Source organism: Netta rufina (assembly GCF_964035555.1).
Source record: "Netta rufina genome assembly, chromosome: 17".
Lineage (NCBI taxonomy): Eukaryota > Metazoa > Chordata > Aves > Anseriformes > Anatidae > Netta > Netta rufina.
The window spans coordinates 11840839-11867243 of record NC_140141.1 but is presented as its reverse complement, the minus strand read 5'-3'; the positions used below and the strand labels follow the sequence as shown (position 1 = coordinate 11867243).

General features: G+C 41.6%; 1 protein-coding gene and 1 long non-coding RNA gene across 2 annotated transcripts in view; one reads left to right on the top strand and one right to left on the bottom strand.

The window, feature by feature from the left end:
• Nucleotides 1-23774, bottom strand: part of MORC2 (MORC family CW-type zinc finger 2) — a 38364-nt gene extending 14590 nt beyond the window's left edge. The window contains exons 1-12 of the mRNA XM_084297246.1: nt 23701-23774; nt 17776-17829; nt 15656-15690; nt 15080-15148; nt 10742-10832; nt 8412-8520; nt 7322-7481; nt 7128-7239; nt 6293-6418; nt 2608-2687; nt 1890-1972; nt 881-966 (exon numbers count right to left, since the gene is read on the bottom strand). Coding sequence (XP_084153372.1) covers nt 881-966; nt 1890-1972; nt 2608-2687; nt 6293-6418; nt 7128-7239; nt 7322-7481; nt 8412-8520; nt 10742-10832; nt 15080-15148; nt 15656-15690; nt 17776-17829; nt 23701-23768 — 1073 coding nt within the window. The 5' untranslated portion in view covers nt 23769-23774. The remainder of the gene's footprint in view (nt 1-880; nt 967-1889; nt 1973-2607; nt 2688-6292; nt 6419-7127; nt 7240-7321; nt 7482-8411; nt 8521-10741; nt 10833-15079; nt 15149-15655; nt 15691-17775; nt 17830-23700) is intronic.
• A 479-nt stretch (nt 23775-24253) lies between these two features.
• Nucleotides 24254-25870, top strand: LOC311215918. Its single transcript, XR_014618930.1, has 2 exons — nt 24254-24876; nt 25527-25870. It is a non-coding gene; the product is annotated as an uncharacterized lncRNA (long non-coding RNA).
• The last annotated feature ends 535 nt before the right edge of the window (nt 25871-26405 follow it).

Here is a 26405-nt window from a genome sequence, read left to right as displayed (position 1 = left end):
TAAAATCAAACAGAACCTCTTTATTTAATAGAAGTATTGCTCTTCAAAGTCTAACTTAGATGGATTTCACAGCTTTCATGAAAACCACAGATTGTTTTTCATGAGGATACCTGTTCCAGGCTGAAGGTATCATCAAATGAGGCCAAATTTTTTAACAATTGAAAGGCACAGTCTACACCACTGTCCTTCTCATTCCTCTGATTTTTGATCTCCCCTGTTTTTCCTCTAATCATCAAATTTTTCAGCACTAATGTGCATTGTTCCAGTTAAGTCATTTGGCTTCTCTAAGTGGTTAGTTGAAGATACCTGGAATTCTTTAAAGTTTAAATTCTTGAAGATCTTTTAACTGTCTACTACTACCATCAGATACTATGAGAACCTGAGCTGTGCATTCATGAGCATTATGCAGTAATAATACACAACTAAAAATTAGTGTACACTAATTTAAACTAATTTTTCTCAAACGTATATGACAAATTTGCAGACAACTGATATACAAAAAGAGAAATATTCCTGTGGTTAAATAATAGCTTTAATTGTAACCAGAGCTTTTTTTTTTTTTGTTGTTTTGAATCGTAACAGATAAGTGAAGCAATGAAAAAACCTTATGTGAAAACCAGGTAAATATCTCCAAAACAACCAACCAATCAACAACAACAAAGCCAAATTCAAATACTTCTTACAGCAAGATGGGAATAGCAGAAGTAACCAGAAGAGCAAACTTGTGGTTAAACAGGCAGGGCATATAGAGTACTCACAAGTATTTAAGCTTTGAGCTGAACTGCTCACCCCACCCCATGAAGTAAAGCAGAAGAAACACTCAAAGCACATGGAGTGAACAGACTGAGAAAATCAGAGCTTTCAACTGCCTTTTACTCACCGCTGCTTTGCCTCCTTAATCCTTTTCTTTACATCAGCCTCCCGGCGCATGGTTATTGCAGAGTTCTGGGCTTGACGTAATGTCACCTGCCAAGAGGTATTTCACAGTGAAATTCATGAAATTAACTCACTTCTGAGATCTTTTTGAAGGGGGAAAAATTGTAGAAAGAATGCACCAACTGTGGAGGACAATAATTAGCACACCAAAACATTTAGGGTAGCACCAGTTGCTGCCTTGGTTAAGTAGCTACACAGTTGCTTGGAAGAAAATATCCAAAGGCAACTAAACATCTAATGTAACTAAAACCACACAGCAAATGGTTGGACACAAAATGGAAATAGATGGGCTACGCAAATGCTTTTTTTTTCCTTCCCCATTAGATGTCATTAGGAAGGAAAGTAATTTTATGCTAATATCACCTGCTGGCACTTCCCACAAATCCTCTTTCCATCTAAGTGCTGGCTAGGCCTAGGCCTTACCCACCTTTCAAAAAGCCCTTGGTCTCAGCACAGGAGCTGTGGCTTCACAAGGTACCATTCAGAAGGAAACAAAAAGAACTCTCTAGCAACAGCTTGAGAAAACTTAAGAGCAAACTGCAAGGGCAATCAGAGAGAATAGCCAAAAAAACAATTTTACTTCTGTTCAAATACTTAACATTCACCCAGACTCTTCAGAGAACATCAGATATAGCACCTTCACAGTAAAACTCAAAACAAGGCACTGCCTTCCCACCTGATATTGTGTGCTGTATGCATGGGAATGTCAGCGTGCTTCTTGTTCAGATTGGAAAATAAACACGTTCAAGCATGTCCTGTGGTGACGACACCACACAATTGCCTGGGACTAAACATTGCTGACAACTTATCTCCAATAGCAGTCACCACCTGCTTCCCATACCAAAGTGCTAAAAGGAGATGCTAATCAGCCAGTTCTCTGCTCCAAAAGCACAGTTCTAAACCTTCCCCCTCAACACTTAAAATCCAACTCATTGGAACAGCAAAAGTCTCACCCTGGACTCCCGCGTAAGGTCCCCCCCGAGGCGCAGCTCAAGTGCACGAGCTTTACTCTCTGCTTCTCGAGCCTTGTCCTCCGCTACAACACAAGGAGAAAGAACAGTATTAGCCATTTAGTACAGACATCATATCATCAGGCATTCATCTGAGGTAACAGATTTCCAAAGACAGGATTAACATATACAAGGGAGAGATGACGAAGTAGCATAAAAAGGTACAAAATAAAATCTTATATATGAGAGGATACCGTTGACAAGCCACCTTAAACTTGATCAGCAGTCACAGTCAGTATTACATAGTACATAATACACAATTCAATCCTCTAATACATAATTCATATATAACATGTCGTACAAGTTCAAGATTCCTTGTTCTCTATGGGTTTTCCTCAACATGGGTTGGGATGACTGATTTGTACGCTAAATTTATGAAATATAACAAAGATATATGCTATATATATATATGTTCATGTTATTTCTATATCCTGAATGTCCAATACTGTCAAATTTGGTTTCTCCTGAGGACAAGACATAATAAGGAAGGCAGACTAAATATACAAAGGGTAGTCTTGAAGCAAGAAAAAAAAAATCAACACCCAGATCAATCAGTATGTATCAGGTGATAGAATAAAAATCTGTGTTCAAACAATTGCCTTTTATTCCTTTCTTTTGCTGCAGCAAAATCAGGATGTGCATGCATAACCCAAAGACTCACCTATCCTTGCCATATGCTCTGCTTTCTTCACCTCTTGCTCTGCACGGGTCTTGAAACGATTTGAAGTATATTTGTACATCCTGTAATGATCAAAACTTAATTAGCAATCTCAGCAGTAAGGTCAAACTGAGATTTCATCACTGTATTCCTGGAGAAAAAGATCTTCACATTCTACTCTACTTTTTTCAACAGATTCAATAAATGAAGGAGGTTTACATATCAGTAACTGGGCATTTTTGGAAGTACTTAGGACATATCTTTAAGTCAGAGATGCTTTAGCTGTTGCTGCAACCACAATACCCCCTTCTACATTATCCAGTGGAGGTACAACATATCCCATATTCTTGGAAGAAATCCCCAGGTTAAGGGGAACAAGTTCAGAAGTGAAAAAGAGGACAGAATATATTTATAAAACTTCTCCAAATCCTCCGATTCTACACAAACGCCCCTTCCTCTCTCCTGCAAATAGCCATCTACATATGCAGTTCCACAGTTCATGTCTTTAAGCAGGGCGAGCTCAAAGCCTCTAGGTGGTATAGGAATTGTCTGAACACAGCTTCAACTTGCAGCTTCAAAATTTCAGGACATTTCCATATGCTACACATGTGACTCACAACCTTGTAAAGTGTTTGATTTGCAGTGACTTGTTTTACCTTCCCTGTAACGTGAAATGCCAAATGCAGATTACAATCTAACTATGACTATTGCAGAGTAAAAGAGGCAAAAGCTTATGAGTATGCGTCACTTCTACATAGAGGTGTGTAAGTGGGGAAAGAGATGACGCCAAGGATGACCAGAGCCTGGAAGAACTTGAACCACCTTGGACATGAGGTTTTGGAAGTATCCAAAGGAAAATCCTGTCTAAAATACATTTTTATGGAGGCAAAAGGAAAAAAAAAAAAAAAAAGAAGAAAAACAACTCTCCACCATTATGCCAAAAGTAAAAGCCACAAAAATGCTGTTTTTATATATGGGAAAATGTAACAACTTAGAGCTTGATTGACCAGCTCATTAAAGTAGGAGGAAACACATTTAAGTCCCAATGAGGTAAGATTCCCCCAAATGAAATATAGTCTATCAAGATCCGTGAGAAATCACCTTGCACAGATGAAAAAGATTGGTTATGTATGGTTCTGTGGGTGAACACGTATGTGCTCAGATGTCAGAAACAGTCTCACTATCAGAAATCCTTTACTCTCAAGTCCAGTAAACTCAAAACACAAGCACAGTCCACTTAAACGCATTTCTGCATGTAGTAAACTCCTTTGCTGCTACTCATAAGGACCTCCTCATTGCAGATAAAGCAGACACACACTAACTCTTCCAGAAAATCACCCAATAACCAGAGTAAGGTTTTGTGTGCACAGTCTCTTCAAATCTACTTAAAAGGTGATTTAAGCTACCTGGAGCCAAGAGCCAGAACGTACTCTGAAAACCAGAACTACCTTCAACATGCTGGCATAATTACATTACCTCATCCACATCCTGCCTTACTTTCCTGGCTGGGAGGGAACAGGGTGAAGATGAATTCTCTCAACACACACACCTCTTGAGACAGAGAAGTACTTGAGCGTGATCACAGACAGCTTTAGAAAGTGAGGTACACCTCACCTTTCCAATAGGACACACAGAGCACAGCTGTGGAACAACCCAGAGAGGCAGTGAAGGATGTCATCCCAACTCCACGCCCTCCTCCCCAGTCCTACTCCCCATACCAGCTTCAGGTGCCTGCAGGAGTGTTCAATATCCCAAAAGCAAACCAAGGACTACTGGAATTCAGATCTGGTTCCAGATATACTGTTCCAGACTGACCATTTCAAGAAAGAAGAAACCAGCCAGCCATTATGTTTCACTTTAGTTTCTGACTCCAAATGACTTTGGCCACAGCCAGGAAAGCCAACATTTAAATGATCTGGAACATCGTACCTAGCAAAGACATACGTAAGACCAATAGACAAGAAATCCAGATGATATGATAGCAAAACATTCATCCATCTTCAAGAGGTTCATTACAATCGTCCTAGAGTGCCCTCATAAAAGTGAACTCCTTGCACGTGGTTCAATAACACATGGTTCACAGCAACAGCCAAAGAAAGCAAAACAGCACACGCTACTTCTGCAGCCACCAACACTGGATGTCTGCTGGGATCACTGGCCATTCAGAGGGCTTACATACAAAGCGACATGCAAAACGGCCTGCCTCCTTCTAGCTGTACAGCCTGCACTGCTAAACAAGTTCCAACAGTGACCGTGGGAGGAAACAGATGAAGTAACTCTTTCAGAGATGAAAGCAGCTTCCAGGGAGTCTGCTACTGTGGTATCACACCTACAAATGCTGCTGAATGATTTGCACAAAACCAGCCTGCTCCTGACTCCTGGGCATTACAGGCTCCAGAAAGGCTTTGAGAAGTCTCGCACTGATCTCTAGCAAAAGGTAGAAGATAACTGGAGCTCTTCTGGAAAGAGGAACTACTTCCTCCATGGTCTTGGATATCCTTTACTGTCACCTGAACAGTAAGGTCGTATTAGTAGTTGACTATACAACCCACAGAAACATAGCTTCCAGAAAGAACAGTGACAAAAGGACAGTAAGTGTCCTGCTCAGCAGACAAGCTGTTATTCCTGATGAAGAACATTGTAACAGCAGTAAAATCTGAATTTACACAGTAAAGGCATTTAAACACCCTAAATCCTGTGACAAATCTCCATTCTTTGTTCTCTAACACCAAAAAATTAACCTGCAGACAAGCAGGTTAAATGCTTTTCCTTCAGAGACGAAGACAAGCTGACTTGCAACCCTACAAACAGGAGACAATACACTGCCTCCTGAAGGCAATCTTCCTAAGCAGATCTTGCAAGCAGAATGCTGTAACTACCAAGGCCTGATGTAAAGCATAAAAATGATCACTTCAAACAGAAGGACACCTAGCAAACCATGATTTACAGTGCCAAGTCATGCTGTACCAAATTGACTGCCTCTAAAAATGAAACAAGTGACTATTTTGACAAGGGGAGAGCAAGGGATGCAATCTCGTGTGACTTCTGTGAAGTTTGATACCACTTTCCAAATTTTAAGAAGCTGAGTATTAGCTTGACAGGCAACAGCCAACATTGCTTCACTACGGGCAAATCACACCTCACAAGTCACCAAAGATAGGATGATAGTGCTGGTGGATAAGAGAAGAGTAATTGATATCATCTGCCTAGACTTGTGCAAATTTAAAGGATTAAATTAGATACTTGGAAGAAATTTTTTACTATGAGGATGGTGAGGCAACTGGAAGAGGTTGACCAGAGAAGCTGTGGATGCCTCATCCCTGGAAGAGTTTAAGGCCAGGTTGGATGGGGCTTTGAGCAACCTGATCTAGTGGAAGGTGTCCCAGTCCACAGCAGGGGGGTTGGAACTAGGTGGTCTTTGAGATCCCTTCCAACTCAAACCGTTCTATGATTCTGTGTTTGGTTTTAAAGGAGACAAATTGCACAAGCTACTTTTGATTTACAAAAGCATTAGATTTTCCATTATCTTCCTGTTTTTCCAAGATGTCAAACCCACATCCTATAATCTTGTGATCTGTTTCCGTGGCTTTAACATGGAGTTATGCAGGATACACACAGAGCAAAATGCTAAACCTCTTCTGTATGGAAACTCCTGCACACATATGCAGACTTGTGGTCTAACGCTTACCTTGGCTTGTACAAGCAACAGGAAAGTCGCTTGGTTTGTACTTTGTGTCCATTTATGAATATCCTCATTCTAGGATCGATATAGAGCACAGCAGCATAGGCACGGAAGGAGCGGCGCTCAGGCTTTCTGTAGGAGATGGATGTTTACAGATATTTATCAGTTTGTTCAGCATTTCACTGTAGGACCACCTGGAGACATTCTCCCTATTATATCCATGTACCTCAAAGATGACCCTATCAATTCACTACCCGAATAACCAATGTCTTATTTGTCAGAGTGTTCATCCTTGTCCCTCCTTTTTCCTTCACAATTTTTCCCCTTAATTATTCTCTGGTTAAAAAACAGCCATCACCTACTACTGTCATAGTCTCATCCTCTACCCTTACCTTACCTTAACAAGTTTCTCTGTTGAAAAAATTTGTAAGATTCTTATTTCCCAAGAAACTGGTACCCAGGTTCAAGAAGACCAACAGAATCACCTCCCCACACTACTTTTCCCTATCCTGTGACATATCCTGGCACAGATTAAACCTATAGCTGAGGGCTTCCTCTCCTTAATACAGATAATTAAAAAAAGGGTACTGAGTTTGCCTGCTTTGACTAAGCTGAGACAAGTCAAGGCGTAAATTCACAACAAACACACAAGCATAACATCTGTGAGCTATGTAAATGCATCAACTCTAAACTGCTGAAGAACTAAAGAACGTCTAAACTCTCCTACTCACCACAGAAAGAGAAGCTTTGAAAAAAACAAACGTATGCACACAGCATACAGATAAACCCCAAAATATAGTTAGATCAGAATCCAAGGGCCTGTAACATCAGTCATACTTACGTTCCCTCTGGGGGTGTTTCTGCCATCTGAATATCTTGGAGGTCAGAAGTCACATCCAGCTCTGGCTCTCCATTATCCATTAGCTTGAGGTTAAATATGATCACCAAGGTGCCTAAGCAAGCAAAAAGTTGATCAGGTGAATCCCCCCCAAACCCCCAAATTCCTTGCCCATGACCAGCACCACAGATACATACCTTTCTCACCACGGATCTTATTGAACTGCTCCATCACTTGCTGTTCTGATTTGAAAGGGGAATACTTGTAGATCAGCTCCGTCTCAATAGCAAACTTCTCCATGTTGTCAGTCACAGGCTCTCGGCTCCGTGCATTCCAGGTGGGCAGTGGAACAATGACCTGCAAATAGCATTGTACCAGGAGCAATTCAGACCTACCCACTCTAGTCAGCCATTTACATGGAACAAGGTTGAGCAGTAGCCCTTCCTAACTTTTCAGCGGTTTACACAACTGTCAAATGCTCAAGAACCTTTCTTTTCCAGCCTCCAAGTTACTTTTCTAGAACATCTAGTCTTATAAGACACCACTCCAAAGTAATCTGTGTGGTATTGGCTGCTCAACGTTAACACAACCAATATCATTTTTACCTCTTGTAATAACTTTCATCTAACAGTAAAAACAAACAAACAAACAAAAAAAACAAAAACCACAAGTTTTGCTTCTTAAAAAAAAAAAAAAAAAAAAAAGAAGCATCAAACTCTGTGCTCAACTCTTCTCTTAAACTGAAGAATTATTCTTCATTTATTTTTCTGATGTCATTGTTTCTTCTTGGTAGGATTCTAACAAGGTTATTGGTTTTGTGTTGTTTAGAACATGAACAAAGATAGAATTACAGACTGCAGCTGTATATCAAGGACAGTGAGTCCCCTCCTTATTTTAGAATTAAGCTCAAGCCAAAACTTCTAGCTCCAGAGGCACTATGGGAACTACATTACTGCTAGCTAGCCACTAGCAAGCACTGCCCCCTCAACAGCTTCTTTGTACAGCTCCCTCCACTATCAAAACGGAAAATCCTTACATATTATGCCAATGCAAAAATGTAACTTTTCATTATTGGCTATGCCTTAAAAATACTTGCTCTTGAGCACAAAAATACTTCCGTGTCAATGAGTTCAGATACACAACGGTATCCCCAAGAGAAAACCATACACTGAATAAAACACAGTAGAAATCCATACTGACACAGACTCTCCTCCTTCAAGAGCTGGGTGAAGTTCAGATGAGACAACATTGACCACATTACTTCATTATAATATTTTATGTCCAAACCTCATCGATGCCTTCTTCTTCATGGAATGTCCGTGACAAGAGAAGGCAAGTCATGGTGGTGTTTTTCTTTGTGAAAAGGATAAAGTCTTTCCCAATCCGCATGGAACCCCTGGAGACAGATTTCAAGCAGCATGTTATACTTGATGACCAATGCTTTTCAGCAAATTAGCAGAATTTATGCTAATTCTTTAAAAAGCAGACTAAGTTATGTTTTCATTCCATTATGTTCAAGTATGAGACACCAAAAACAGGTTAAGATGGGTAAAAAGGCTTAAACAGCAGCTACCCTCCCTCTCTATTGTTCCTTCCAAAAACAAACAAACAAACAAAAAAAACCACATCTAAATCTGGACATTTTCACAAGAAGCAATGGAGCTCTCTAAATTCTTTCCCTAAAACATTTAACACTAATCACAATTAAAAAGTGCAGAATGGAACTTTCCAAACTCATACTATGAAGAAAGTTTAAAACAAAGGTTTTGTTTTTAAATCTGAAGAAGTTGACTACAGTGAGATGTGATAATAACCTTCAAATATATGAGCAAAAATGTAAGCCAGTGAGAAAATGAATGCAGCCTTCATTTCGCTGCACACACAAATGAATAGCAGTAGACAAGTTTCTGGGAGACAATATATTTTCCAATGTGACAGGAACATTAGCAATTCAGCAGTTCAACTTATCAGCTAGCTATCACAAAAAGGACAGTCCTCCACCTCCTAACTCTCATATTGTGAGCAACAAAGTTGTGTTTTTGCAACAGAGAACTAATTTTCTGTATTCCAAGATAGTTGTGTAGTCATAATAAGGAGAAATGCTAAGTAGATTAGTGAACAGTAGAAGGCCTCACTGTTTCAAAGTAATGTAGAAGCTTGAGAGAAATAGGATGAGCAGTGTGAGAAGATTTAAACAATGATCACAAGTTCTCAAAAAATAAGAAAGGAGAAATCAAAAGGTTGAAAAAAGGAAAAATTGTACATATATGGTGTAGAGGAGCATCGAGTAGCTTGTGAACCTGTAGTATTCAGCCAATGAGGAAACAGCAGAGGTGATCAGGTGTCGGGTAATAGGGGATAAAAGGTTATGATTTGTTTGCTTGGATGCACTCCTGATTGACAGGATGCCCGCCATTGCAATCGTGAATAAAATAGCTTCACAGAAGATCCTGTCTGAAGAAAATTATTTGAGATTTTTCTCACAATATTCCCAATAAGACCTTCCTTCCCAATATTCTCTTTTATCCTATCAGCCAACTCCTCCAAAAACCCTTAATGGACAAAATTTTCATTTAATCTAAAGCTGGATCAGGGGTTCTGTCAGTTCATTTCTTTAGATTAGACCAATGTATTAGTAAACATCTTTTGCACATTTAGGCTTCAGTCTGCAATTCCTAGCTGCAATATAGTATGCCCCTCACTCAAGTTTAAGAACAGGCGAGGGTTCTGCCCTGGAAGAGCACAGGTAGGATCTATTCCTGCACTGAAGCTGGATTGATGATATTTCTAGAACCCTTTCAACCCTCCCTGCTTTCTGTTCTCCCCCAGATATCTATTGAATCACAGAGATTCCCCCACTAAGATGAACGTACATCAAGAAACCACATGGAGACCAGAAGCATAAAGGCAGAACAGACAGAGTAATCTATAAAAGTCCTTCAACTTTCTCAAACAGGTTTCACAGCTGTGAATGTTTTTTCTCTTTCATATCAAATCTGTACCGATCAGCAAGATTTATTTCTGTTAATCTCTCACTTAAATCCCACCCCTCTCCTCATTCCTACCATCATTCCCCTTCATCTCTATGCAATTCATAGAATCATTGAATGGCCTAGGTTGGAAGGGACCTCAAGGATCATCTAGTTCCACTCCCCTGCCATAGGCAGGGATGCCACCCACTGATCAGGTTGCTCAGGACCTCATCTAACCTGGTCTTGAACACCTCTGGGGATGGTGCATCTGGGAAACTTGTTCCAGTGCCTCACCACCAGACAACCTTCCTAGAGAAAGGTTGCAGCACTATTTTGCTATGATTTTACTATTTGTCTGATATTGACATATTAAGATGTTTTATTTTTCCTGCTCTTTCATTTTTCCAGCTGATCCATATCCCCTGAATCACTTAAATATAACGGAAAACACTGTCATCAGTTTGAACACACTTCTCTACTCATTCTGTCCATAGGGTTCCTGCATACCAAAACATCATATGTTTCTTTAGATTTCATCTCCAAGTGTTTTTCTGGTAAAAAAGATACACACCTCCAAGCACAAAATACATTTGCTATCTCATCTCTAACCTCCATAATCTCATGACACTGGCTTTTAATACCTACGATTTCAAGCCGTTCCCATACTGCCCAATTTGAGTTGACTCCGGAGATCGCTTGGCTGATTTGCCAAATTGAATAACACTGGCAGCTTCATCTGGAACGAGAGACAGGTAGCAAATCCAAAGTTTGTTTTAATATACACAGAAGCGCATCTTACAATGATGAATAAGTTTGTATTTAAATAGCACAGAAGGACTGCTGCATGGAAGAGGCCTGGAGTCCAAGCCAAGGTCTCACCCTGAAGCTCTGCCATCCAGCCCTGTAAGAACTGCACTGGTCAATGGCACTGGCATCAGAAGTTTTGTACAGGTGCTGTTACGCTGACAAAAAGAGTTTTAAGTTTCAGACTAGACCAGTACCCCATCTGAACTGGGTAAAGATGCTTTCTTTTTACAAAAAAGAAAAAAAAAAAAGTCAACAAGATGATCTGTTGTGTTAATCACAATTCCCAATGTGCTCATAAATAAACCAAAATCCAACCCTGGGACACTGCAGCTCTGGTTCTACTAACACCACAGATAAAAACCCGTGGTACTAGGGCATACGTCACTAATACAGAAAGGTCTTGAATTCAGGATAAACTGAGTACATTTTCTTTATGCAGCTGAGCTGAACACTACTACCAATTAATGCACTAGTAAGACAAAAACTATTTTTTTGCAGCAGATTCCTGGACAACTAACAGCAAGACAGCTGTATAAAAGCAGTACTAGCAACTACCACAGGAAGCCAGAGCATTTTATTAGCTCAGGACTAAACAAAAGGATATGATAGTTTCACAGATGAGAGAGTCTGTCATTTTTAGCTCAAGCCTTTCCATTGTTCAAGGTATAAAGCCTTTTAATATCATCCATAGGACAGAACAATTGTACTCCCTTCTGCCAAGAGATAGCAATCGTTTCACCATAGAATTTACTGGGAGAAATGCAATGCAATTCCAGAGATGAGGGAACATGAAGTGCCTTAACAGGAACAATCCTTCAAACAGGAAGGCTAACAACAATTACTGCCCTCAACGCACATACAAGCTGCAAGGGAGGAGGGGACAACTATTGCAAATACAAATTTTGACTGGATTGCAGTACTTCTTCCCTTTCCTCAGCCTCCTATGGTGTTTTCTTGCCAGCCAAAGCAAACATTAGAAGATTATCTCATATTTGGAGATGTGGATTTTATTGTTGTTATTATTGTGTTAGTTTTAAAGCCTAGTCAAACAGGGGTATATGGGATATTCTAAGAAGAGAACATTACTGTCCCCTCTCCCCTTGCTGTACTAAAAGCTGTATCAACAGCTATTTTTGAGAACAAATTCAGAAGCCTAAAAAAGGAAAGGAGTAATTGCCTGGCGCATTTCCTCACTCAGACAAGGTGAACATATGGTTTATCATTCAGTGGTGGAGACCTAAAGCCACCCTAAAAAGGTGATTCTTCTTGGGAAGAGAAGGATAAACACTGCCCAGAAGAGGGGACTCCTGAAGGGTGAGGGAGCTTCTCTCTCTGCTACAGTTTGTCTTTGGGAGAGATTTAGTCTTTACACTCCTCCAAAAAAATCAAGGTATAAATTTATTTTTTTTCCCAAATTTTTAGTTAAGGCTCTACAGGGAGTTTCACTTACAACTATTTTAGTCACACTGTGTTCATTTTGTTGTGTCTCAGAGTTACTAGACTTTAAAAATAAACTCCCTGGCAACAAAAAGAGGGTTGACGTGATCTATGCCAAACAGACAAGAAGAAAAAAAAAAAAAAAAAAAAAAAAACAATCTGAAGGAATTCAGTGAAGATGGCAGATTGATATTCTAAGCCCAAGAAAAGGAATCAGGTCCTGCACTTGGAGTACAACATCCCTATGCAATGCCACAGGCCCCCAGGGGGAAGAGTGGCTAGAAAGCTGCATGGTAGGAAGCAACCCGGAGGTATTGGTTGATAGCCAGGTGAATATGAGCCAGGAGTGTGCTCAGGTTGCAAAGAAGGCCAACAGCATCCTGGCCTGTATCAGAAATAGCATCACCAGAAGGACTATGGAAGTGATTGTCCCTCTGTACTCAGTTCTGGTGAGGCTGCACCTCAAATACTGTGTTGAGTTTTGGGCCCCTCATTACAAAAAGGACATTGAGGTGCTGGAGTGTGACCACAGAAGGGCAACAGAGCTGGTAAACGGTCTAGAGAACACGTCTTGTGAGGAGTGGTTGAGGGAACTGAGACTAGAGAAAAAGTGGCTTGAGGAGACCTATCATTCTACAATTATCTCCAAGAAGGTTGTAGTAGGGTGGGTGTTGGCCTCTTCTTCCAAGCAAGAAGTGATGCGACAAGAGGAAATGGCCTCAAGTTGCACTAGGGGAGGTCAAGGTTGGATATTAGGAAAAATTTCTTCACTGAAAGTGTTGAAAGTGTTGAAGTGGCCTCTTCGCTGGCAGTGCTAAGTAAAGATTTGTACTTATCTTTGAGGTGTTTTCCAACCTAGGTGTTTCTATGATTCCAAATCAAAAAAAAAAAAAAATCCTAGTAAGAAACATCAGACAGCTGGGATATAGAACTGGGGGATAAAGCTGTTTATTTCTGGAGTGTTGCCCTCACCCAAGTCCTTAACAAATACATTAAACAGCACTGGTCCCAGTACCCACCCCTGGGGGACTCCGCTGGATACAGGACTCCCACTGGACTCCATCCCACTGACCACAATTCTGCCTTGTTCCCCTCCTCGCAGCGCGTGCAGTCTGTGCACAGTGCACGTGTGCACGCAGAGTGCATCAACGGGGTGTTCCTGGGTGTGCTCGCAGTGGGTGTGCATCAGCTGCGTGCATGTGGCGTGCAAGATTTCCAGTCAACTTTTCAGTGGGACAGTGGAAAAGCGGGAAGAAGCTCTGAGATCTTTCATTACCTTAACAACTACAGATAAAAACCAACTATCTAAGGGAAATGACTGAGCACAGCTATTTATTGAGAAACCAGTTTCATACAAGTTCCTCGAGAGACCAAAGATTTATTCCAAAAATCCATCAACACAAGAGGAAACTTCAGTGTGCTAACAAGACTATAGACACACTTACCCTTAGAGATATGCAGACCACTCTTCTGACACTGGTCCTCTAAGTGTCATTGACTACACACAAAAACATGTATGTGTGCCTTTAAACAAAGTGCCAGAATCCCAAATACATTTAAACATTGTTTTTCACCAAAGTATGTAAAACGAAAGCACTCTTGAGCTCCCAAACTTCAAAATATAGCTTAAGCTTACTAGAGCTGGGATAAAAAGCAAGTTAAAGACTCATTTGTTTCTATCATTTAATAATACAAATACAGATTACTTCCTAAATTAGTTGTAATCCGTCAATCTACAATCGGTTTTTGAGTCATTAAAATCATGCAACACCTTGAGAGTCCAAACAGTAGGTTAAATTTCTCAAATCTAAGTATCCTCAGCAATGACACCACTGATAATATGAGAAATCTCAACCTGAGATGTGCAGCATAAGATCTAGAGTTTGGTTTTCTAATTGTCTCATATTTAGTAGTCCCCCATGAAAAAGCTAACCTTTTGAACCAGTGCTATGAGCTTTATATTTCCCTGCGGGATGCACTGCTTTTTAAAAATTATCTGTACCATGATGACACTGAATACTCAAATATTTTGAAGGATTTTTGACTCTACAGCATAAGATAGGAAGACTGCAGTTTAAGTACAAATGTTGCCAAGCAGAGAGCTCCTCAAAGCAGGAGCTGCCATCTTCAAGATGCAAAGAAGGTGGTATGGATTAACAGTACTGTTCAATGATGCTAAAGCACTGCAAGAAGGCTTTACTTCTGCTAGATCCGACAGACATTAGTTCTTACGATGAGGCAGACTTGCATTTATTATATTCTTCTCATGCTCCTAAGAGTTTATATTGGCAAATATTGACCTCTACCAGTGATAATGATGAAAGAACAGAAAAATGCTTTCGAAGTCAAGTTTGAAGTTTTTGTCACGGCACACTTTCATACTGGAGACAAGATTAACTAATCGCTCTGCAGCCCCTAACATGCTCAGAAACCTTTTCCCTTTTCTGGCTACGTTATTCTCCCTCCAGCCCCAAGGCCAACTTTGGTATGCTGGAAAACTACAGACCAGGCTGACTCATCTCTATGATGCAGCACAACAATTTTCTTAATTTTACTGCAAACTGAAGAGGTGAAGAGTTTGATAAGTGATACTGCTTGAAAAAGACAGTGAAGAGGCAGGAACACATACAGAACTAGGCACAGAACTTCCCTCTTTCAACAGGACCAAGCTGTTAATTCAGTTTCAGCCATAAAATGAAACCTCATCTTGAAAATATAAATGTAACTTGTGTCACTTACTTGAATCCATTCCAGTTCCATCATCCAAAAAACACAGCATGAATCCACCTCTCAGGTCTTCTCGCCGTTCTATGAGAGAAGAATTTTTCAATACTCCCATACAGAAATTCGAGCTTCATAAAATGGAATCAAACTAAACAGTGTTCACGAGAAAAGTAATGCAATAAACTGGACTTTCATAAACCTAATACGGCTATGGTCTAAAAAAAGGCACCTTTTTTTTTTTTTTTTTTTTTAATAACAGAATGACTAATTTCTCCTACACTTTTACTTCTATGTAAATATACGCTACAACAACGGTGTATTGTAAAAGCGGGTTTCCTGAACACCCAGTACAAATTGCTGTTTACTTTGTTATCTAACCTCATCTGAAAACTGGTCTAGCAAACTTGCCTCAGTTACTTATAAAGTCACTACTTTTTGAAAGATAACAGACATCAGGGCACAGGACAAAAAGCAAAAAGCATAAACACCTTCACTCTCATTCTACCAGGCGCAACACATTTGCAGCCTAAATCCAAGTTTTAACTTGTGACTTGGCTGATGACATGCAATGAAGCAGCAGGAGTGACTTACCAGTATAAATGTCTATTCTTGTGGCATCTGCATCTCTACAAAGCAATAAAAACGCAGTCAGGACTCAAATGTCAAATAGAAATGAAGCTAAAAGCCAGGCACATGCAATAGTTTCCAAGATGAACCAACGGCACAGACCAAAGTCCACAGAGGCATAGCAGACAGCACTAACGGACAAGTAAAACACACACTGTTCCAGTTTTTGCCTATTTGAACCCAAACTCAAACAAAAAACATTCTTACTATACGGAATTAAACCTAGTTACAGTGAATATCACTGACTTTTTAACCAAAGTCATGCTAAGGAAAAAAAGAAAGAAGCACACATTTCTGAGCTCCCTCTTGTATGCAATCAACACCTAAACTTTTTTGGTCAAGCTGCCTATGAAAAGCTTAGTAACTTCTGCAAAAAAACTCCATCCAAATACATTCACGTTTGTCATAGGAAATTGTCATTAAAAGATCATTTAATTAAAGGCATTCATATGCTCTATCCTCCTCTATCTTGGAAAAAGTAGCACATACAGCACTGTTGCTGCCTTCTCACACCAATTTTTTATTTTATTTTTTGCCAAGTGCCATGTAGACCTTCACATATCTTTGGTTTACTGATCAGAAGAGTGTAGTTGTGCTAGTGCAATAAATCCCTACTTCCTAAATGCCAAGTCACCTTGTTTCATAGCTGTATCTCTAGTCGAGTAAAACTACTTTTCCCAGAAGGCTAACAGTGTATAAGCACAGCTCCTCCTCTAGGAAAACAGAGATAAGGAGTTTGAAAATAAAAAAAAGCCTCAGTCTAAAGTAAGCTACATTATGTTGTAGAAAAAGTGAAAACAGCAACAGCTGCTGATCTGAGTTAAAACGCGGTTCAATACATAGGCGTACAGTCCTGGCTAGCTTCCTACAAAGACTTTTTCCAACAAAGAAATTTTTCAGTTCAGCTCCTTACACTACTAACTGCATAGTGTGACGATTCATGCTCGAGAGAAAATAATCTCAAAATATTTTCACAGTATCACATCATAATATTTGATGAAGCTGAAGGAATAAATATGCAAGGCTTGGTATGCCGCTGTAGAGTGCAGTATGAGAAATGTGGCCTAACACCTCTAATTTCCAAGTACCAAGTCTCTCAATTATCACAATTGCTCTACTTGTTCTTGCTCTATTTTTCAACATCCCACTTCTGATTTCATTTTCATCCTATCACTATCAGGAGCGAAAAATTATTGAAGGATCTTAAAGTCACAACTCCAGTAATCACTATTTTACCAATTTCTCTAAACAAAAAGGAAGAGTTACTTTTTCCTTAAATTATTTCCCTTTAAAAAAAAAAAAGTGTTCTCACAATTTCCCCTCTAATTTTAGTTATTCTGTGATTCAAACTTACCTTGTTGGGAATACTACTTTGTTTTTTAGGGGTTGAATGTGGCAGTATAAGAGGACCAACTGAAACACACTGTGTTTAGTTTTGGGACCCTCACTACAAAAAAAAAAATAAAAATTGAGGCTCTGGAACATGTTCAGAGAAGGGCTACAGAGCTGGTGAAGGGCCTGGAAGACAAGCCCTATGAGGAACAGCTGAGGGAAATGGGGTGGTTTTGTCTGGAGAAGAGGAGGCTCAGGGGAGACCTCACTGCTCTCTGCAACTACTTGAAAGGAAGCTGTAGGGATCTGGGGGTCAGCCTCTTCTTGCAGGTAACCAGTGATAGGACAAGAGGGAATGGCCTCAAGTTGCACCAGGGGAGGTTCAGGTTGTAAAATAGGAGACATTTCTTCTCAGAGAGTGGTCAGGCATAGGAATGGGTTGCCCCAGGAAGTGGTGGCATCACTGTCCCTGGGGGTTCTTAAGGAAAGGCTGGACATGGTACTCAGGGACACGCTTTAGTGGGTGACAGTAGTAGTAGGGTGATGATTAGACCAGATGATCTTGTCTTTTCCAACCTTAATGGTTTACATAATCTGCTATTGATATTTACACTAAACCATGATGAGGTTTTCTATTTTTGTTTTTCTTGAAGTCTACTAGAAATGAAAATTGCTCAAGATCTCCTAAACAGACAGACTAATTAAATCTTTACTGAATCTCCCTTGGGAATTAGGCAGTCTCAGAAACATACCTGGCATTATCCACAAGTTCAGCAAGGGCACCAAATAAGAACTCATGGGTAGTTCTGCAACAAAACAGAATCAGCAGGGTTACACTGACACGGAAGAGAGACCTTGAATAAACTCAAATCTAAAACATATTTTAAACAAGTCAAATTGTATGTCTACAATACCAATGCCTGTTACTGACACAAGGCTAAAAATTAGTGTTTTACTATCTGCTGGGAGCAGAAGCTCAGCAGAGATGCCCAATGGAGAGTCTGTTTCAGCAAACCTGATTCTCTTTATGTTCTGAAAAACATTGCGTGATAAATGCAACCATTCCTAACAGACATAACAGAGAAAGTTATTGACCTGTGAAGGAGTCACTGCCTATGAATGAGACAACAATTCATAAATCCTCAATTATTCACCACTTTGCCAAGTCTCTTTGTGGCAACTAAACACTGTCTGTATGTAAAATATGGACAGATTTATATTACGCATAAGGTCCAGCTCTACCATGCACATATTCACATTGCAAAAGTTATTTCTAACATGGAGAAATTTCCAGATCCTGCTAGACCTCCTATAGATGCAGCTGCTCCTAGTTCAGAAAAGACAGTCTTCTGCTACCACTGTACCACACCACCTTCCAAACTCGATGCTAAAATCATCCAGACAGCTGCCACTAGCACAGTCACAAAAGCTATGTTTAGCTTCTAGCCTTTGAACTACCACGTTTTATAAGCAGCACCCATAAAAAGGCTTTAGTTATGCACCTTAACCTTGAAAAAAACAAAACACAAAACATGGTAAGGAAACAGTAAAGCTAGTAAAGTGATTCCAATATGTTGCCCGCAACATTAATGCAGTATCTCCACTGAAGGCCCTTGATGCACTTCTTTATGCATTTTCAAAATCCAACAATTATTTCACATGTAGATGAGATGTATCTACCCTTATCTATTAACTGCAGCTACAATACCTGGAGAAACAGTTGATCTTGCCGAACCAAATAATCTAATCTACCCAAGAAGGATTTATGCAGTTTATTTTTCCTCTAGGATGGCTGATGAAGAGACTGAGTCCTCAGAAGATGTTTTTTATCTACGTATTTCAGTTTGCATGAAACCTCTTCACATACAACCTGTTTTCACTACTACACAAAAATGCCAAATTATACCTAAAATCAGACTATCATACTGGTCAGAAAGTTGCATCAGAAGCTCAGACCTGGTACTCCTTCATTTGAGCAGGATTTCCCGTGCACATACATGTATTTCAAGTGCTCCCTATCATTTAGTTTAACTCTACAAATCAACATCCCAGAAACACATTTAAAAATTAGCCTGTGTCAGGGAAAGACCACAAACAAATGGATTCTGTAGCACTAGTAACTATGCTGTGTAAATATTTTTCAGTCTACAATTTAAAGAACACTTAACATCAAGGAAAAATGTTCACAGGGATTTCCAAAGAAAGATATTGGAACAAAATAGCTGAAGAAATATCAGAGGATAAGAAAGGCGAGAGAAAACATTATTTCTAAGTAGCATGACACCATACCCAACTGAAAACACCTACCAAAAATGGAATCTCTCCTGCTGACCAAGAAAAGCGTAACCTTGCTACAAGCAAGCGAAATCAATTCAAGCTATTTACCACTAACAAAAATATATATACACCATAATGTACTTAATGCAAGGCAATTAATCTCAACACTAAGACTTCTGAAATGTCCCAAATTATCTTGTCAATATCTAACTGAAGTCACACGTAGTGCTTGGCCTAACAAAAACCATGATCTCGCCTTACAACCAAGCGTGCCTAAAATACCTGATGTACATCATTATCAACTGGTAGCAATCCTCTCCCCATCCTCTGGGGAAAAAAAAAAAAAAAAAAAAAAGGCTATTTTATTGCAACATAAGTGTCAAAAACATACTGTTTTTGAACTGTTGGTTCCTTATCCAAGGATGAGCTGTTGGTAAAATTGAGGCTGTACAAGCTTGTACACAACCTGGACATACTTAAGCATAAGCTAGATCATCATCATCGGAGTCAATACCAACATCAATCAAAGCATGAGAAATACAACTATTACGGATCATACGACTGCTTAAATGAAACATGGGGAGTCAGGAAGAAAGCATTATAAAAATCTGCAGCCTCAGTGAAAACTTGGCATAAGTGGGTTGACTTTGAACCCTCTTACAACTTCTACCTTTCATTCAAGGCAGCTCCATCCATGCAGGAGGCCAAACTGGCCAAGGAAGAACAGAACAGGGACGTTTAAGGCCGCCAGTATATCTATTCAAATACGGGTTACAAAAGTCAAGTCAGGCAACTCCATAGAACGTGACCAATTTCAAGCACGTCTACAAACCATTCAGAGTAGCATACCAAGGGGTGGGAAGGAAAAAAGAAAGAGGCAGCTTATGTTCTGAGTTCAAGAATCATTCCTGTTTGAACCCAGCTGGACTTCCAATCCTACATAGTCAGACAAGTACCTAATAACTAATGAAAGATGTAAGACTTTATGTTTGTGCTGAAGGAGGCCACATCTGGGAAAATATTTAAGTTGGAAGTTTGGCATCAGTGTCAGAAACAAGAGCTATCCTCTTGTTACTGCATTGTTTCAAGCCAAAATACAGAATATCCACAAGAAGAAATGTGAGGGCTTGACAGCTGGGGAGATATTGTTTGTCTATTACTCGTATTCCTCAAGTCCACCGTTCAGTTATTCTGAAATCTTCTCATCTGAGTGAGCTTCTACTCAAGCTGTGTTTAACAGGGGAATTCTGGTTACAGAAAAAAAACCCTCAAGTTCCATCACAAGTTAACTCTTTCTATACAACACTGTTTGAAGACAATTTCTGCTCTTCAGATTTTAACAAGCTCCTTCAATCGTGCATTACAAATATTCAAAATATACAAAAAAAAAGTTGGCTGAGATGAGATGCATTTTTGTTATCATCTCAATGAATAGCCCTGGAAGCATTTTAAAGTGGCAGCATCTCGTTTTCAAGGAAAAAATCCCAATCATTGGTAAGACAGGTAGGTAGCTTTGGGAAGTCACCCTAAAGACCATTGTCCTGGTTTCAGTTAGGACAGAGTTAATTTTCTTCCTAGTAGCTGGTACGATGCTATTTTTTGGCTTAGGATGAAAAGAGTGCTGATAACACCCTGATGTTTTGGTTGTTGCTGAGCAGCGCTTACGCAGAGCCAAGGACGTTTCAGCTCCTCACTCTGTCCTGCCAGCGGGGAGGCTGGGGGTACAGCAAGAGCTGGGAGGGGACAGACCCAGGAAAGCTGACCCAAATTAGCCAAAGGGGTATTTAATACCACCTGGGGTCATGCCAAACAAGATATAAGGGTGGCTAGCTGGGGTGGGGGGGGCTGGCTGCTCAGGGTTAGACTAGGCATCGGTCAGCGGGTGGTGAGCAATTGCATTGTGCATCACTTGTTTTGTTAGTAGTAGTACTATTGTTAGTAGTAGTACTATTATCATCATTATTGTTGTTATTATTGTTATTTTTCTGTCTTAATAAGCTGTCTTTATCTCAACTGATGGGCTTCACTTTCCCGTTTCTCTACCCCATCCCAGAGAGGGAACAGGGAGAGTGAGTGAACGGTTGTGTGGTGTTTAGCTGCCGGCCAGGTTAAAACCACAACAACCACGCACTGGTAATTTTCATGTGCTTATGCTCTCAGGCTTTCATTACAGCATAATGATATTATAGCATAATATACAGGAACTTTCACATAGCTCAATTATTCAAGTTCCATAAAAGCACTTGGGATAACATCAGTGTTATTTGAGAAATAAATAAAAAAGCAACTGAAATGCTTCAGGTACATCCTGTCAAATTTGCCATGAGGCATGGAAGCATTATGAAAGCATTCAAAATATCAGCTGTAAGTCCTCAAGTTTTCAGGAGCCAGTTTATCTGGTCCTCAAAGCACTTCGGAGCATACCCTTAGATATATCACAACTTATCTCTCCTTCAAAGAGCCTAAAAAAGGAGCAAATACAAGTCATGGTTTCCTTCTGCTGCTCAACACTGAGGGCTGACTTTAAACTACAACTTAAAGAAATTCTACCTCCACATTATGAAACCTCTTTTGACACTGAAGCGCAATTTGAGATGGTATGGTTTTCCTCAGAGAGCAACAATAGTCTGAAAGACAAGCCTGCATCATCAGAAAACCTATGCTGTTCTCAGGTTGTTGTATGTTGGGTTGGTTGTTTTTGTTGGTTGGCTTGTTGGGTAAAGATAGAAGTTGTTTATTTGCTGTTTGTTTGGTTTTGATTTTAAAAAGTATTTCCATTCTTTTTCACTGCTCTTCGTAGGGATCCCCACGATCTCCGAAGGCTTTTCGCTCACAGTGGATGACAAGCCCTGGCTTTGGCTTATTCATGATCGATAGCCTCCAGCTCCTCCTAACAATTTTATAACGCAGCATACTACAAGGACACCAGCAGCGTATGCAGGACAAGAAGTATAGTGGCAATACTAAATAACTTCATTACTTTAGGGCAGGAACAACACCTTCAGTCTTTTCTGTGGCACAGACTTCATCTTCTTATGAAACAGCCAGAATCCTGTTGTCCTACAGGCAAGTACAAGCCACCACCAGGGCAATGTCGTAGTTTTCTAATATGTATGAACATATATGTGCCTTCCACAACCAGACATGAGAATTTCAGAAGGCAGCACAAGGAACTTGACTCAATGTTGTCTTATCTTCAGGCACCAGACTGCTTGCTCTATGTGCAACTGCTACAGGCCAAACCAGAGAACAAAGCCACTGGACATGGAACCAAGGATGACATCTGGCTGTTACCATCTTACTCTTTTGTGCAGAACCCCTTACTTTCCTTATAGCAAGAAGAATTTGATGACGTTCTTGGCACATGTGAAATTTGTCTGAGTAGTTCCTCTTGTAGCCATATCTTGCATCACCAGCACAGTCAGATCTGCTTCAAAAATAAAGCTGTCCGGTTTTGTGCATTAGTAGTCCTTAGACTGCTGCAGACCACTGAGGTCCCTCGTTCTAAGCTTGCCTTCGTACATTGAAAGTAGCGTGCAAGGGATGAGGTGGCACTTGGTATCTTCTGATGGTAACGTTCAGAGTCAACTCTTCCACAAAATGTTAGAAGACAACCTGACGCTGGTCTTCAGTTGATCAAAATGAAGAGATGCCAAGTGTTTCTTCATGTTTCTTCTTCAAGATGGTTTGGCCATGGTAAGCTCCTTCCTTAAACTCTTCTGCTCATGACACAGCAATATTACTGTGTTTTGTTGTTTCGTTTTTTCCAGGCACGTCTCAGGTGGACGCTTAGCCATGTTAAGCACCCGTTCCCAGCAGCACTTCTCATTTCCTAGCCATCCATTCCGAAGTAATCAATTTTAAAGCAGGTGAAATTTTGTCTCGTCCCTGGAGATTTTGTATCGGGGACTTTACAGCGAAAACAGCTGCAGTTCCTTCACGAAGCCCATCCGAAGATTCTCATCATTAGAAACATACCTCTACGAGACATCCAGGCGCGGACGAAACCAGCCAACAGCCGCCTGAAACCCGAGGCTTCTCCTGAGGGAGACGGCAGCAGAAGCCAGGCGGGCCCAGCAGCTGCTCCCTGCGTCCCCCCATCACGCATCCTTCCACAGGACCTCCGCCGTCCGGATACCACCTCGGTGCCAAGCCTGGGGGGCTCTGCTTCGGGGGCGAAGTTTGTTCACGAAGCTCCCCCCGGGCTCCGCACTTACCTGCCCCGGGGCTCCGCAGCACTGCCAGCCCTTCCCCACCACCCTACCGCGCTGCTGGGCCCCGCTCCTGCCTTTTTTTTTTTTTTTTTTTTTTTTTTTTTGCCTTTCTGCCCCACCGCGACGGCGGCAGCTGCGGGCGGTGGCTGCAAAGAGACAGACAGAGCCAAGGCAGGCGGTACTCACGAGTTGGTGTGCAGGTACTCGAAGGTGAGCTGCGCCCGGTTCAGGCTGCTGTAACTGACACACGACATGGCGGCGGCCCGCGTGCGCGCCCTCGAGGCCGCCTCCTCCTCCTCCTCCTCCTCCTCCTTATCCACCACCACCCCCCTCCTCCTCCTCCTCCTCCTCTTCCTCCACACACAACCCCAGTCACCGCCCTCGCCGTGAGGCCGCCACCATAACGCGCAGATCCCCCTGTGCTGCCGAGGAAGCCGCTCCCCTTCCCTTCCTTTTCCCTTCCTTTTCCCTTCCTTTCCCTTTCTCCTTCCCCTTCCTTCCCCTCACAGCCCCCGCGGCCCAGCTCCCGCTTTGTCTCCGCCACCGTCACGCCCGCAGCCCCCCCCTCCTCCGCCCCGTAACCCCGCAAAAGGCGGAGCCGTCCCCGTTCCCCGCCCGTTAGGGCCGGGCTGCAGCCGCCTGACGGAGGAGCCATGGCGGGGGCCGCCTGACGGGAGGCCTCGGCCGGGGAGAGGAGGAGGAGGAGGAGGAGGAGGAGGAGGCGGCCGGTGGGGTCTGTGGGGGGGGCTCGCGGGTGACGGGACTCGCGGCGACCCCACCGGGGACAAAAAATTGAGGGGAAAAATCAACGGAAACGGGGCCAGCGGCGGCCTCACGGCTGGCACGGAGCGGGAGGAGCCGCCCCCGAAGCGGGCCCGGGGACCGGCGGCTTCTCCTTTAGGGTGACGCCGCGCCTGGGTTTGCCTGCTGGGGGCTGCTGAATGCTCGGGGAGGCGTTAAGGAGAAGCAGCTGGATGTCTCCACGCTTCTTAAAATATCTTAATAGGGAGGGTATGTAAGCTCGCAAACGGTCTTGTCGCGTTCCTGCGCCTGCGGTTCGTCTGAGCTGAAGCGGCAGAGCGAAGCTGCGCTGCTTTCCTTGTGTCCTACCTCTCGAAATCGCAGGCACCGAGAATGCTGAAGGCCTGAATTGCACTGCTGAATGCTTGGAAAAACATGCCGAATGCTTCGGAAATGGACTCTGAAACGGGACGGCTGCAGCTGTGTCTTGGATACTAGGAATCTGGGTGATCCAAAGGTCCCAAACTGGAAGGAATTCAGCCTGCAGAAGCTGAGGTGGAGCGAACTGCATTGGAACAAGGCACAGAAAAGTTAGATCTAATTATCTATTAAGCTTCAAAGGTGAATGGCTGAGATGTTTGTGTTGCTTGCCTCCCATTTTGTTTGCAACACCTTCTGGGCTGTGTTTTTGTGTGCGATGTGTCCCCAGACACATCTCCAGGCCAGAGCTGACAATTCTCCAGCTTTTACTTGAGAACTTTGCTTCCTGGCATGGGATTTAGTTCTATTCATCCTCAACTCAATCAGCACAAATCTAAATATTCCTTCTAGTGCATGAGTCCTGTTATTGCTGCTGAAGCAAAGTGCTCTCTGTATGCATGTGTAGAGTGACTTTTTGATGACTGCATACGTATGTGCAGTGATTCTTTCAGGCCTTCTCTTTGAAAAGCTATGCGTGGCAGAACATCTGAGCTGCATGAATGCATTAGGAAAATTATTGGCAGTAACAGTGTTTAGGTGTCTGAAGGTTTATGACAAATACCTGCTTGGGTCTTTTAAAGATTGTAGCATTATCTATCATACTCAGCTTTCATTGCATCATATTGCACTCAATATGAAAAGCAGATAGTCAAAAGTAATGCAAACCCAATCAACATGAGGGCAAAGTAGATATCCAAGTACATGTCACTAAGGAACACAAATCTAAAACTTTTGTATCCTGTCAGCCCTGCCCTGTTCGGTACTCAGGATATACCCTCTTTTCCTAACAGGAACCTTGTGACAGTCTCATCATCTTATGTCTGGGGAAGAACAACATTCCTTTCCTGACAACAGAGAGTTTAACAGCTTCAAGAGAGTATTGTGTCAGTCTGCAACAGCGCAGTTGGATGCCTTAATTGATGCTGCTATGGAATCCCAGGACTGGGTTGGATGCTAGTCCTTCGCACCTGGCCTATGGGAGAAGACCGGCACATTGCAGTTCCATTTTATTTCATCAGTCCTCGGCAGGAAATTACTCTTTTCCATCCCACCAATTCGTGGTGTTGACTTCCAAGTCATTTTCATTTTCTCCAACAAAAAAAGAAATAAAAAATTCATTTTTACTTTTTCTGTAGCTGCTCCGAAGTAGATTTCAGATATGTTTCTGTCTTCTGCTCTTTGGCTTCTCTTGCTGAAGTCTATAAAGGATTATGTTGTTGTTCATTAGCCCTCTGAGCTGCCAGACATCCAAGAAAGAATGAAATTACCTTTGGCAAAACAACACTGGATCACACCACAGCTCTGATTTGGCCACAACATAGCTATTCTTTGATGGGCAGCCTTTCTGACAGTGAATGGAGAGGTGATGCGCTCTTTTTGCGTGTGTGCCACTGCTGCAAACTGCTCAGTTCCTTTGCTTGTGAAATGGAAGTCTTCCCATTGCAAATTCACTTACATACTTTTCTGGGCATGACTTTTATCTCAGGAACTGTCTCTCCAAACTGTTAGTAGTTCTAGGTCTCTCTGTTACATTAGTTTTGGCAAACACTTTTCCTTTTTTTTTTCCATCTGCCATCAGCACCATTTTCTTGAGTTCCTGTTCAGCACATGGGAGCGTCTGCAGACATCTTACCCCAGCAGGCAGAATGAATCTGGCATCTTCCATTGCT